Below are 14848 nucleotides of genomic sequence, written 5' to 3' on the forward strand. Positions count from 1 at the left end.
AAACAAATTTAATTGGTAAAACTGTGCTAGATACGTACACATAACACCAATCCCGCAGGTGTTGTCAGTATCTATCACTAGTCTTGCTACAAGACAAAATATCAGATGTCACTTACAGTTTGTGAAATGCTGCTCATTTGCTGCCTTCTAAATACAAACTGGCAACGGTCACTGTGGGAGTTTGTCATACCTGATTACAACACAACCTGATCCCAAACCTTTCTGCTGGGAGACCATTATCTGTGATGGAGCACTGTTGAACTGTAGTCCAAGCTCTCATGCCCAGCATCAGATGTCTGATTAGAAATCTTTGTGGGTGCACCCTATTTGGAAAGCAGAGGACATTTTACACTTAATAGTTCTTACCTGCTGAGTGGACATACAGTCTATAAGCCATCATTGCCAAGAGCAGTTTCATGTCAAGGTGGAAAAGAATGTTCAATCAAGGAAATACCCTCCGCCGTGACAACCTGACACTTGAAAATACTGGGGGATATTATTTCTTGTGGAACCAAAGACTACTGGCAAGGTCAAATTTTCCAGCTCATGCGGCTTCAAATTATTTAGAGTAAAATAAAGGGTTTAAAATAATGGCGTGTCTTAGGGTTGACTGGCCAGTGGCTAAGGAATTTACACACCCAATTTGAATGTTATGACTCCATTGTATGGACATTATCAGGTGTCATCAGCCCCATAAATATGAATCAGCAGGGGTCTAGTACACCTACAAGTAGATTCAGAGTGCTATCATCCATACATGGTCATATGTCTCCAGTTGATGTTTGTGATGAAACAAGTTTTAAAGGAAAAAACCGACCTAAAACACTTTAATATTGTTTAAAAAAAACACCTATTGGCAATGTACCTTGCATTCCTTGCATTTTGGTGTGTGCTGGTGTATTTTTCTTATTCCCCTGGATAACTTGCCAAACATTGATGGCATCACAGCAAGATATTTCCAGTGTAACAACAATGGAGTTTAATAGGAGAAAAACTGTCTAAAACATCAATGGCAAATTTTGGTGTCAGTCCCTCAAAATGAACGAGCTAGGGCCTCTTTCTAGAGCCATCGTTTTGCACCGATGTTCAACAATCACAAGACATGGTGCATTTTGCATAAAGTGAGCGACTCACGTTTTTTTTCAACTTGCAACGACAGCTAGCGTTATTGCTACTGCTTTTTCCATCTACATGTAAAAACCACAGCGATGTTAACTTAATATTAGACATTGGATATTTGATGGGTAGCCATATTTCCACCTTCAATAAACCAGCAATAAACAACATTTTCTGACCACTAGAGGGTGACAGAGACTGCAACATCTTTGTAAATAAAACCATATACGCCCACTGCACTACAGAAGCCAAGCACCGTGCATAAAGGCTAATAGCTAATCTTACCCATGGAGAATATCGGCAGTTACCAATCTCGCTTTGCCAGACCTTTTTCCCACTGAAGGTTATGTGTGCTACAAACAATGACAAGTGAAGAGGTAGGTAGCAAGTTTACTAGTTTACTAACTTTACCCCCCTCACTTCATCGATTCCGCTATTGCAAGAATATTTTCAGGAATGGGAGAGGGTGAGCGCCACTTTTAAACAAAAAAAATGAAAAGCTACTGAATGGAGCAGGAGGAGCTTCGTTCCCGAGCGGAATTTGACAACAAGCTTTAGAAAAGAGGTTCAATGAAATCTCCACATAGCACACATTAGTTTCAGGATTGGTTATAAGGTCTGATATCGCTTATTGCAGGTTTAATCACAAAATAACTCAAAATAAACTCACAAAATAACTGTGGATTTTTATTATTAACAATTACGATGCAATTGCAAGTTAATAGCACTGAAAATATCCATGCAAGGCTGGCCTAGCCACCAGTGTACTTAGGAACCGTGGGAAAAGTGGGAATACTGTATGTAGTTTAAATTGCAGTAATGTTTTTGCTTCCTGTGGTGACAATTCCCCTGTCAAGTGGTAGAAATGTTTGACACAAATCCACCATAATGGCTGATAATGGGTTTCTCACTGTACCCAACAATTGGTATGGTTTTCCATTTAATGCTGATTCAAAATTATACAGTCATTTCAGCTTAATGCTGCATTCACATTGTATGGGAATAATCATCAATAATCATCGGACGACTTGCTGGTTTAAAGCATTGACTTGGAAGTTTTCATGTGTTCAGACTCACTTGAAACTGTCAAAAAGCCATTCTTTCAATTTTCTGTAGATTATGATTGCTCATGATCAGCTTTGCTTTACTTTTAAGTTACTTTTAAGTACATTTAAGTTTGTATACCCAACGTTGCAATGTCAACCACAGGAAACGAAACATCTGGCAAATAGTTGTGTCCTGCCATGGCATTTTAAGAGTTGTGATCACAAAATAACTTCATTTTATTTGAAATTAATATGTGATTGCCTACAGTTGAGTACAGGTGATATAGTATGTACCAATTGAAAGATGAGGTAAATGGTATTTCCATGTAGGAAGCTTGTATCTACTGTCTTTCCCATGTGACATAATTGCAGCATTAGGCCGCATCTTTGTTGTAGTACACTTGTACATAGTGAGTAGAAGCAGAAGTCTCGCTAAAATGCACATCTGATATTGAGCTGCTAGCTATGCTATCACAGCTACCCATTGATGCCACAAAGTACATCGTCATATTATCAAATTACAATATATTGCTCTGTCCCCTTAAATTTTGTACACTCTGCAACATAAATAAATAAATAAATCCATGCTGGTCAGCATGGATTTATACAGCAACTCCCCTCTGGTCGTTCAGGGCTAATTGAACTTTGGTCTTAATTAACCATATGAAGAATTAGAGCATCCATTGTTTGAACCGGTGAAAAATGAGCCACTGACTTTGTAAGCAGTGTAATGAAGTGAAATAAATATGTGAATGCAGCCTTTTTTTGCAGATAAAGTGTTATTATCAGAGCAGCAGAAAGGTCACCTTTATTAATCATATTAATTATTTACTCTAATTAGGCCAGATAGCAATGGAACACTTATAACCGCTCTTCACTAATAGAGAAAATTGATTCTTCACACTTAGAATTACTTCAATGGTAGTAATACTTTGTATACTGCATAATGTGTTTCTTTGTTTTTGTTTTATAAGTTGAACGATCCATAAGCTTCTTCGTATTTATGCTTTGCAGTGGTGAGATCACTTCATCCATTTTTTTTTTGAAAAGACAATAAATTGTGAACATACTAATGTGAGGTTGAACATAATAGAGATTAACTAGAACTTGGTTTAATACAGTTACAAGGCTGAATTCTGTCACTGGTCATTTGATGCTCATGGAAAATAACACTATATATAATCTTTACAACATGGCTGATATTATTCTATACATTGTTAACGAAAACTGCATTTCATTCAGTCTCTCTATTGTTGGTTGAATTAGGTTGAAGGCTAGGCTAGGCGTATATGCTGCTATGATGTTTTACATTCTCACTCATTTAAAGACATGCTTTGCTTCATAGCTTCAGCTTGTTTATATATTTTTATCAGTTTTCTTTATTTGCTGTGTTTTGTACTAGGAATAAGCCTATGGGTGGCAAGATATTGATAATAATAATTATGAACACTATTTGTACAGCAGCTTTTCAAGAAGATTTTTTTTGGTGTGCTTTACAGAGCATAAAAAGGCATTACATAAAAACAAGAGATTGCATAAAAAAATGAAAATAAATTAGCCAATAATTAATAAAAACAAACATTTAAGAAACTAAGAACTGTTACAAAAAGTAAGATTATAAAAGTGAGTTTTAAGAAATGATTTCATTTTTTTTTTTTGCATTTGGGATCATTTGAGTTCAATTTGCTGAAATTGCTGAATGCTTTTCGGTGGTCTGCTAAGTGATGCATCAAAAGCAGACAGAGGATAAATAATGAAATCTCCCACCGGAAAGCAGCTCACAGGGATAGAATGTAGTACTGATGGTCATTATGATTATCGATTTGACTATGGTGCAAATCTTACAGGTAGCGCCTTTATGCTGCCTCAAAATGAAGGTGAGCAGAGTTTATTTCTAACAAATGATTCCACAATCCAAGAAATCTGATATTGCTATTTGCTTAAGCATAATAGAAAATTCTATTCACCAAAAAATGTATGTAATTCTGTATCTCCCTATTTACTTACCTCTTGTTTTCCGTTTTTTTTTTTTTTAACCTAAAGCCAATTCAATAGGCATGCAATTAAGATATTTAAAAGATAAACCTTTTCACTTGCATCTGAACCAAAGTGATCCTCCCCGAATTTCTTGGCATATTTTGCCTTTTCTTGCCATAACCGGCACACAGCCTTTCACAGCTTAGCGAGATCCCTCGGAACGTCGTGGCCAGAAAGGTCTGAGTGCGAGATGATTCCCCAGCGGATTGTATCAGTGTACGCATACACCCATGTATCGACATGTTTGAAGACCCCAAAGGCCTTGTAGATGAATTCCTGAACATTATCCAAGGTCACTAAGTATTGAGGATAATTCGCTGGCCAAATATGTATTTTGGCCAGCAGAGAGCAATTCACTCATGAGTTGGCAGGCTGTAGCTGCTATCTGAAACTCTCAGTGCAGCCTGCTTTCCAGGTAAAAGGCCTTGTAATCACATGAAAACCCAACAGTTATGCAAGAACAGAGTACAGAATATTATGCTGCATTATTAAATTAAATTCAGTTTTACATACAGTATATTACTGTGTCGAATCAACTGGTTAGTTTAAAAACTCTGGGGTTCAGATTGTCATACTTTTAGTTTTGATCAATTGAATAAACTGATTTGTACTTCTGCTTATCGTAATATCTGCGTATCTGCCTCTGTTGTAAAAAGTGTGTCCTTTTAAAAGGCATTAAAAATACCCGCTGAGTCATTTTCCTCTTGACATTCTGCAACATAAATTTAAGCAGGACTGTTTTTGAAGCACGCACAGCCCATGTAAAGACTGTCTTCAAAAAGCAGCAAAAAATCCGTTCTTACAAGTGCAGACTGACACATTCTTACAGTGATGGTAAGAATTTGTGGAATCCATCACTGTGTTGCATGGATCTTGACTGTAATCCTAGCAGTCCATATGTGTGTGGCTTTCAATCCAACACAGTTCACAACAGCCTGAATGGCAAACAGTCAATCATTCAACAAGCGGGGTCATTTTGATGGGCAAATCAATAACCACAATCCAACAGTATGACCAGCACTCTTCTTAGTCAGCCGCATATAATCTCAGAAACCCAGCATGTCGTTATGCGGTCAGTGTCAAACACAGAAAGCACCATTGGCTTTTACTGGAAACATCAACATAAAACATTAAAATGTGGACCACAGCCATGAGATTCAAAGGTTACATTTTATTATTTATCTAATTATTTTCTATTAGTAATCTTTAGCATTAATTTAGCAAAGAGTAGTGTGACTGTGTGTGATAGGTTGGTAATGACCACTCATATCATTGCCACCGACTCGGTTAGCCTATGCAGAGCTCAATTAATTATGTGGGTTGAGGATTTTCTCCTCAACATCATTCCGTCACTCTCATTTTTCAGGCTTTGATCCATGAAACTGAGTGATTTGAGGGGGAAGTTATGGCGCTTGTAGAGGGTGATATATTTGTTTTTATGCAGACTATCTTTATCCACTCTTTCTAGTTCTGTTTAATTTATTTATTCCTTTCCTGGGAATCATTGTAATGGACTTCCATAAGTCAAGAACATTGAGAAACAACTTCTGCATTTTCATATTTAATTTCATACATCTGACTGAAAATATGGTCATACTGGACTGTAATAACCCCCCAACAACTCAAACATGTACCAAAAACAGACTAAAAATTGTGTTCTGTACGTTAGAGTCCATACAGTAAGTTATAAATTCTGAATTATTAATTCAAATCCATTCTTAGCAGCAGGACAATTGATCTTTAGATTAGTCTGGGCTTGTTGACTTCAACAGCTGAAGGGTTTTCTTCACCTGCTACAGTTTGTTGTGTGGCCACAGCCTCACAGAAATTGTTAAATAATGCATAAGTTAAATTGTTTTGCGTTTGTGTTGTCATCTGCATTACCCATCCTGAGAGCTGTTTAAATGGCAGTACAGATACAATAATACAAGCTCGATACGCAGTGACATGTGTCTCGTTGACTCAGTTCTAATTTAAAAAATGCCCCACAGGCTCTTATTACTTAATCAAATGTGGGTGTAATGGCAGGTGACGCAGCTGCAAAGAAACTAGAATGAGTGATTGGTGACTGGTCCCGTACCTGTTTTAATTGTAGAGTAAGAGTAGGAGAACCTTTCCAGGCCTTTCCAGGAGAGAGAGGAAGAAGTGAAGTTGAAGTTGTACAGGTCGCAACACAGGTATGAAATGCAGAGCTGGCCGTAGGAATTTCAGAGCACATTTCAAAATACCAAGAATGGAAGTGGTGGGAGAGTAATGTTTGCCTCCGAATAACAGCACATTGGCTTTGTTTGCACAGAGAATTCTGTTCTTAACTCAGTTACTCAAATAACCTGGTTTTGGGTCGACGCATGTAAACATCACAACTCAGAATAACCCAGTTAAGCTCATACTCTGATTATGAGAAACCAGGTTAAGATGCCTGGCCTACTCCGATATTAAATGGGTTACTGTAGCATGTAAACATCTTACTCATTTCACTTTTGTTTTTCATCATCTGCACAAACGTAGGCTCACACAGGTTTCTAGGTACATTTCAATGACAACGTTATACATGTTGGTGAGCCATTCTATCTGAGGGTGGGAAATTATTATTACTGTACAACCACAGGTGCACGGCAATATTCTGCTAATTTGTTTATTCATGTCAACAGCAATATCGGGGTGTCAGTTCAGTTTGCGTGTAAACAGCTTAATCCGAATAAGGTGTTAACCAATAGTGTGGCCAGTAGCCAGTTTAGTCTGTGCATGTAAACATAGCAAGTGTCTGTACTCCACAACTCCTGTTCTCTGTTTGTCAATCAGGGTAGAAAAGTCACGGAATGGTTGCACTGATATACAGAATAAAGATGCTTAGATGACAATTAAAGCAATACACAACAGAGACAGCTACAGTGCTGTGGGGCAAAGAATTGATCTATTATTAGCAGCATATTTATCCTGAGCCCTGAGCCAAACAATAAACACTTGGGCTGGTCCAATCCATAATACAAATGTAAATAGAAGAGTAGCCCCACGATGGAAACTCAAAACATGAGATGGATTTTTTTTTTTCTTCACTCTGAAACTGATTTACACACATTCCAGAGCCTCGGACTGACAGTGTATGGCAGCATGATAGTTGTTGGATTTATTTATTTTTGTTTGCTTGGCACATCGTAGTGAAATAAGCCTGTATTTTCAAGTACAAGCAGTATGGCATGACAAAGTTGTGAAAAGCTTTCTTTTTTTTATATATATATATCTAAAATAAGGAATCTATTCATATGGCATTTTTCTGCCAGCAAACTACTTAACCAAACAGGCATAATAAAACTATAAAAGGATGTAAAAATACTACAAGTTTATAAATTCTATGTTTACTGTAAATGAATCCATGCCAGGCATTTTGCTCTGTGTACACATGCATGTTTCATATTTTTGAATATGCAGTTGCCTGTTATTTAAGTACATTTCATTTATTAATCCCAAACTATTTGTTCTTTCAAATGACTTCCACTCAAATTGACTTGACGAGATTTTACCATTTGTACATAGTACTGGTGTGCCAAAAACTTTTATGTTTTTTGTCTTACCTATTTACCTTTGTCTTTTACCCATTCTGCAGTTTTTGTTCACTGGGTGATACTATACAGCAGAGCCCTGCTGCACTGTGGTTAACAGCACAGGCTACATGTGGCTGGCACTGATTCATCATGCCTTAAGGGTTAGTCACATTATCATGGGAAAGAAAATGTATTATTATAGGTAGTTTTGACCACCCCACAGGGGTGTCACTATTATCAGCAACAGCGCAAGGAAATGTCACCCAGCTAGAATACCCGGCCAGGAGAAGAGCGCTGAATGGTTTATTAGCAAGCATGACACATGAAATGTCTGCAGCGTTTGTTTACAGAGAAAGGAGGAGGCATATTTGACATTTGTGCATGGAGAGATGTTTTATGATCCTCCCAGTGTTTATGCCAGTACACTCAGGAACATGGGATCCTATTAGGCTTCAGTGAGATTCCCCAGCTAATGCTGCTTTCTTTTTCTCTCTCTTCTTTTTTTGTTGATTGTCTGTGTTAATGCTCAGGAGAGCAAGGGCCCAAATGGAAGAAAGCCACTTTGACAAATGACAAAGAAGCAATAATTTAATTGTTGCAAATGTTATATTTGAAAATTCAGTTGCATGTATGTTTTGATGGCAATGTTTACAATAATTTAAGCTACAGAACAATGTTTTATGACAGCTGTGTTATGTGTAAGTCATGTGTTATAAAACATGTTTGTTAGATGTTATGATATAAAGTTACACAATATAAGGTGTGTGTGTGTGTGTGTGTGTGTGCGTGTGTGTGTGTGTGTGTGTGTGTGTGTACGGTTGAATCAATGGTGAATATAATCATAGAAAAGAAAATAGATTTGCTTGCCTCACAATGACACTGTTACTATAATATCAATGTAGCCTTGCGATAATTCAATAGGCAGATATTAGAAGATTTCAAAATAAAGTGAATGAAGTTCCTTTCAATATACTGTAACACAATATTCAGTTATAGGCTTATAGGCCAGCTGCCTCAATGGACAAATAAATTGTCTCTGTGAGAAACAAATGCATCTGGGAATAATGGTTGGTACTCAGGATGATAATGTATACTAGTGTCTGTGTCTAAAACTTATGAATATTTTGTTACAGTATGCAATCAGAACCTTTACATTAATCATTCATAGTCCTTGTGGCCCATTATTTCTGCGATTAAATTATTAATGCTTTGGGCTGACTTTCTTCACATAATCAAGTACCTATTATTGGCTGGTATACTTTGCCCCTGTATATGTGGACAGAGCCATAAGACGAGACATTAAATTACATTATAAACATTATATACAACAACTGTGCTCTGCTCAGATTGTACACACAAACCTAAAGCACTCTTCCTGGTTTATAATGTAGGGAGGATGAACTACCTCAGATACTGTAAATACCTGCATAATGACCAAACTATGTCTCCTTCTCCCCCTACCCCCACCCCCAAACCACCCAACTAGAGTTTTTCTTGGAACTGCTGGACAATTCCGAGAAGTCTCTCAACAACATGTTCACGCGGACGTACGGAAAGCTGTACATGCAGAACTCAGAGGTGTTCCAGGACTTGTTCACTGAGCTAAAGCGCTACTACACGGGGGGCAATGTCAACCTGGAGGAGATGCTCAACGATTTCTGGTCCAGGCTGCTGGAGCGCATGTTCCAGTTACTCAACTCCCAGTACCACTTCACAGATGACTACCTAGAGTGCATCAGTAAATACACAGATCAGCTAAAGCCCTTCGGAGATGTGCCCAGGAAGCTGAAAGCCCAGGTGACCAGGGCCTTTATTGCTGCACGGACCTTCGTCCAGGGGCTGACGGTGGGTCGGGAGGTGGCCAACAGGGTCGCGAAGGTGAGTTTCACTTTCTCCTAATAGCCATTTTGACTGTTGTTGAGTTTCTCATCTCTTGAGTGATCTTCTGCTCAAAAATATTGCTCTGTTCTTGTTGAATACAGGGGAATAACCATTCATGAAATATAACATACTGGCAATGTAAGGTAGAGCTGAAGAATTAATCGGAAAATAAAATCGAAATCGCAATATGAACTTCTGCAATTTCCAAATCACAGAGGCTGCAATTAATTGCTTGAGAGAGAGTTGCGTCCAAAATGGATTTAACAAAATCATTTTTCTTTAAACAATTTTATAGTTCTAAAAAATTGATGACAAGGAAATCTTGTGATGATATGAATCACAGTTTAAATCGCAAGTGCAATATTCTGTCAAATAATCACAATTAGATTTTTTTGGCAATATATTTCAGCCCTAAGGAAAGTGTCTGTTTCTGTGAGTTGCGAGTGTGTTTCATCAGTCCATGAATGATTCCAGCCCACTTTCTATGGTTAGCCTAATTAATGGAAAGTCCCACACAACAGACAAACAAACATTTGGTTTCAGTAGAATATCTTTCTCTTCTGAAGTTCAGCAGAAGGTCAGCTAACACCTTGTAGATTGACTTATACTAATCACAGTTTCATATGTTCTGAGGTCTTTGAAACATATGTAATGGAGCTTGCATCACATTCTTTTAGAATAACATTGCATATGAATTATTTAGTAAGCTTGCATTTATCCGCCGAACCCCCGCCCACCCCCACTTTCCAAATCTCCATTTGTCTATCTCTCTCTTAAATGCATGCATTTTACCTCTGGCGCTGAAGAGAAAATGTTGTTATTCCATATCAAGATGTTTGTTTAGATGCACTTGAACTCCAGAGTGAAGCGGTGACGTTTCCTGATGTGATTGGCGAACTATATGTCCCACATTCCATGAGCGATGCAGAGGAATCACCCACAGAGAGCCGAGATTAAAGAGCAAATGCCCAGAGGCAACTTATGCGGTTCTGTTTTCAATGTGTCTCTTTGCTATTCTCATTTTGGTTTTAGATTATGTTTATTGGAAACTCTGTAACATCTTCCATGTTGCCCATTAATTTGAATTTTCCCTCTCTGGTTGTTTACAGTTTAGAAATGGGTTTATTAGATTTTGAAAAATAAATATGTTTTTAGACTGTTATTAAACAGTGGAGATTAGAAATGTATTTTAAAAAGGCTCAGCGGAAATGTTTCCTGATTCCATGTTAAACAAGTTATGCAACAATTTCTTGTGGACTCAGTTTTAAACTTACATAACCAAATCAGTTTTTTGTAGTTGGTAAATAAATATTGCGTGACTCCATGTTATGAAGATGCAATGAATTGGTTTGAATGTTAAGAACATTGGCAGGAATGTTAAGAAAAACTAGTAGCCTGACCTTACCTTCAATTTTCAGTGTTGAAAAACATGTTTCAAGTCTGAAATTCAACCCTTAAATGCCTTACAGAGAGTGGGAAGCCTGGAGAATTCAAACAGTGGAAATAAAGGTGTTTTAAAGCCTAGGGAATCACACAAAAATCTAGCTTCCTAAATATAATACTTGGATTATTTTTCTAAAACTATTTTCATTTTAATAGTAATAATTATAACCATTTCTATAACACTTCTAATGCAAAGTACAAAGTGCTTCACAATTAAAAGAATAAAAACAAACACTTATGCACATGGGAAAGAAGCAGCAAAACAAACATATGGACAAATGTTGTCTATCTATGTCATTTGAAACATCATTGAATGTATTGATTACAACATTATATTAGGCCTACATGGGTATTTCTAAACATGGAATAAAAATAAGGAATCATGGAAGAAAATAAACTCTGTATATAACATTTAGAAAAGTGGTTCAAAATACTAAACTTATTGCCCAGTATTGCCTGTAGCTTATGATTTGCCTTTGAAAATAGTAACTGCTTTTATATGTTATACAGATAGTTATTTTGCAACAATTATTTTTTATTGATTACTTATAGGTTGGAATAGTAAAATTGACTATTTCAATCTGGGCTGGCATGGGTAAACTCCCAGAATCAAAATCGTTTAGCTGCAATCAGAGATATTTTATATAAAAGTGAAGACTTTCTCTGGCATCAGGTTTAAAAAATATCATCAGAGTTTAGCAATGCTATAATTCTGTTTTATCATCATTTTTGGCTTAAAGCTCACTGTCCCTTTAAGTGGAGCAGGAGGGAGACAAATTGTAGGAAGAGGAAAGAGAAAAAAAGAGACAAAGAGAGAGCACAAAAAATAAATGTGATGTGTTCAATTTGAGAAAGACCTTTAATCATTCCTGTGTTGGAGGCTGAAACCCCTATTTGTGAACAACTCCCTGTGTTTAGCACTCGCCTGGGTGGCAGAGACAGATCATAGAGGTCGATAGATCATAGAAATAACTGAGTTCACTATACAATAGTAGAACCTAGGAATGGAACAAAATACAAATGTTTGTTATATCACAACATAAAAATATCACCATGTGAATCTTGTTTTGCTTGGTGATATCAGCTTGCAATTATCTGATGCCCAAATGGATAAACTTAGAAGCCGTCTCCATTGTATCACAGCTGTTCACACCAAAACTGAGAGAAACAAAGTTACACCAGCCAATCTAGCTAAACTTCTCAGCTGACATACCCAAACAAATTTCTGATTTACCAATTCAGAATATCACTTATTATTCAGAGAAAGACCAATTCAAAGTAACCAAGTCATGCAAACTAATATTGTTTCAGCTGTAATACAGACACAGACTGAAGCAACTTTGTTGGGGCTAATGTTTACATTTAGACAGCAACGTAATTTCAGTTTCTTACTAATTACTGTTTGTCTCTGGTGTTTCAGTAAAAACAGAGCATTTCCATATACGGGTGTATTGTTTATTTTGTGATTTTGTTAATCATGTAAGCTGCTTCCTCAGGATATTATATATTTTTGAATAAGGGCAGTAATATTTTGCATGTATGTAAATGCAGTCAGTATTCAGTAAACACTTATTGATAATATTTGAGCGGAGTGTTAATAGTCTTTTGAGAATGCATATTGCAGAAAAGGCAAAAATTCTATGGCAACCAAACATGATTTGAAGGGGAATAACTGCTTTTTGAAACTGCTCTATTGTATTTACACAGAAGAAAATGGTATATGTCACTGAATGCTCCCCTGGAGAACAACATTAGCCCATACTGTACTGGTCTGCCTAGTTAAAAGAGTTATTTTGGTGGTGTTTTTTTTTTTTAGGAAATAATCCCTAAACACTTAAATTCATAATCAACCACAAGGCTTTCTCTTTATTTAGAGATACCATTGCATTGTCAACTTTCATTACTATTGTGGCTCAAATTGAACCATGAGCTTGATGTATCATCACTCCCCATGTGGGATTTCCTATTTACACTCTAATTTAATATTCTAGCTCCATTCTCTCAAAATAAGAAAAAAGACATTTTAAAATGTATAGCCTGAAGATAAATGTCCCTGCTATATTCACAAAATGATATGGGGAAGCACCCTGCATCACAGTAGTATGCACATACTGCAGCTATATTGGGGGCTTCCAACTGTACGCTGCTGCTGTATATCATCTCTAAAGAGTCAGTCATTCTAAATTGTTTATCAGTGTCTTTTAGTCTAGCACTGAGCTAGCTTTCCAAGAGTCCTTAGTGGCATAGGCATTTTAGATGGAGTGTTAAAATGAGCCCCTCTATACATCTGTCCTAGGCCTAAAAGGCACCCTCAGTCTGGATCAAATCCCTTAGTCCCCACTTCCTCATCAATTATGAAGCGGAGCCAGGAAACACTGTGGCATTGCTGAAGGCTGTCAGGCCAGTGAACAACCATAGAACTGGAGGTGAAAAGTTGCTTGACATGACAAATCACCTTGACCTAAGAATCACCCTCAGCGCTTGCCGCTTTCAGGGATAAAAATCCATTTGCATCCTTCTACAGTCTAAAGGCCAATGTCCACCAGATGCGTTTTGGATTTAGATGTGTGCGTGTTGGAGCTGACACTGAGCCATTTTATCCAGTGGTGCTGTGTCCACCGGGCGCGGACACCGCCTCGCTCTTTCCCTGTCTATTTTTGCCGACCCGTTTGTGTCCGTGAAGCATGGAAATACACTATTTTGACATGTGTATCTATCTAGACACAATAAAGACACAGAAAATCAATATATTATATGATCTCTATTATTTATTGCGCCAAAATTTCAGATTTCCCGATTGAAACCAACGATTGTTGACATGTTGACAGCCTTTTTCCTCAAGTTGCTCTGTAGCCTAGTTTGTTGTCTGTTTTGTCAGCTCTGTGGCTATAAATGCATGTGTAAAACTAACCTCTTTATTGTGCCAGGAGTTCAGTTTCCTGATTGAAGCCCACTGACTGAAATGCAAAAAACTGAGATGGGAGACACATCCAAATATTAAACGTAAACATGCTCTCCGGTTGATGCATGGCTCATCCATAAGTAAGTAAAATAAAATAATGAAGAAAAACCAACAAAAGTCCGGCTGTCGCTGCTTTGCTGCATCCACACGGTAAACGCTGGTGATGGACGTTACATCCGTGACCCCAACGTCACGTGACCGCCGCAAAACTGAGATGACGGAGGCAGTGGACAAAAAGACCACTGTCTCACTCTGTAGTGTGTACTTACTTATTGTGGCACTATATCTTAAGAAATCTGTGCCTTGCTGTTATCAATCGGTTAGAAATTTGTGTTATAATAGCAGATTAAACTAAACTAAATGAAGAAGGAAAAGCCAGCACTCATAATGTCCTTTTGTCTTTTAATTAAATGGGCAGCTGTAGAGCACAAACGACGGACGCGTTTCAGCAATAAGCCATCATCAACGTTGTGTTGCTCAAAGCGGAAGTGACACTTAAATACATATATGGATACAGTTCAATTAATTATTCAATCAATATGAAAAATACATGATCAAAAAGTCACTGTCAAAGAGAAATCAACATACCAGCTTCCCCCACTCAGTACGGATTAATACCAGGAATACACAATCCACAACATAAACATAACACTTAGGAAAAATAAGTATCAAGAAATATATAATATAAGAATAGAAGAATAGAAAATACAGACAAATGTCTCTGCACATATATCTCACAAATTTGTATCATTTCAAAATACAGATCGTCTACACAGAAAATGGAAATGAAGGGAGGCTAAATTTTCCCTTGTACAGGTGGA

At 37.3% G+C, this 14848-nt stretch overlaps 1 protein-coding gene across 1 annotated transcript in view; it reads left to right on the top strand.

Annotated features, from left to right (window-relative positions):
* The window catches only part of LOC139653627 (glypican-6-like), a gene marked incomplete at its 3' end in the record, with an annotated part of 101334 nt that overhangs the window by 71992 nt on the left and 14494 nt on the right, over positions 1-14848 (top strand). The window contains exon 3 of the mRNA XM_071530529.1: positions 9228-9619. Within this exon, the coding sequence (XP_071386630.1) occupies positions 9228-9619 (392 nt within the window). The remainder of the gene's footprint in view (positions 1-9227; positions 9620-14848) is intronic.

This window comes from Centroberyx affinis, unplaced genomic scaffold (assembly GCF_046629955.1).
Source record: "Centroberyx affinis isolate AG114_WGS23_722 - 3 ecotype Tasmania unplaced genomic scaffold, CSIRO-AGI_Caff_v1 ptg000133l_1, whole genome shotgun sequence".
Classification (NCBI taxonomy): domain Eukaryota; kingdom Metazoa; phylum Chordata; class Actinopteri; order Beryciformes; family Berycidae; genus Centroberyx; species Centroberyx affinis.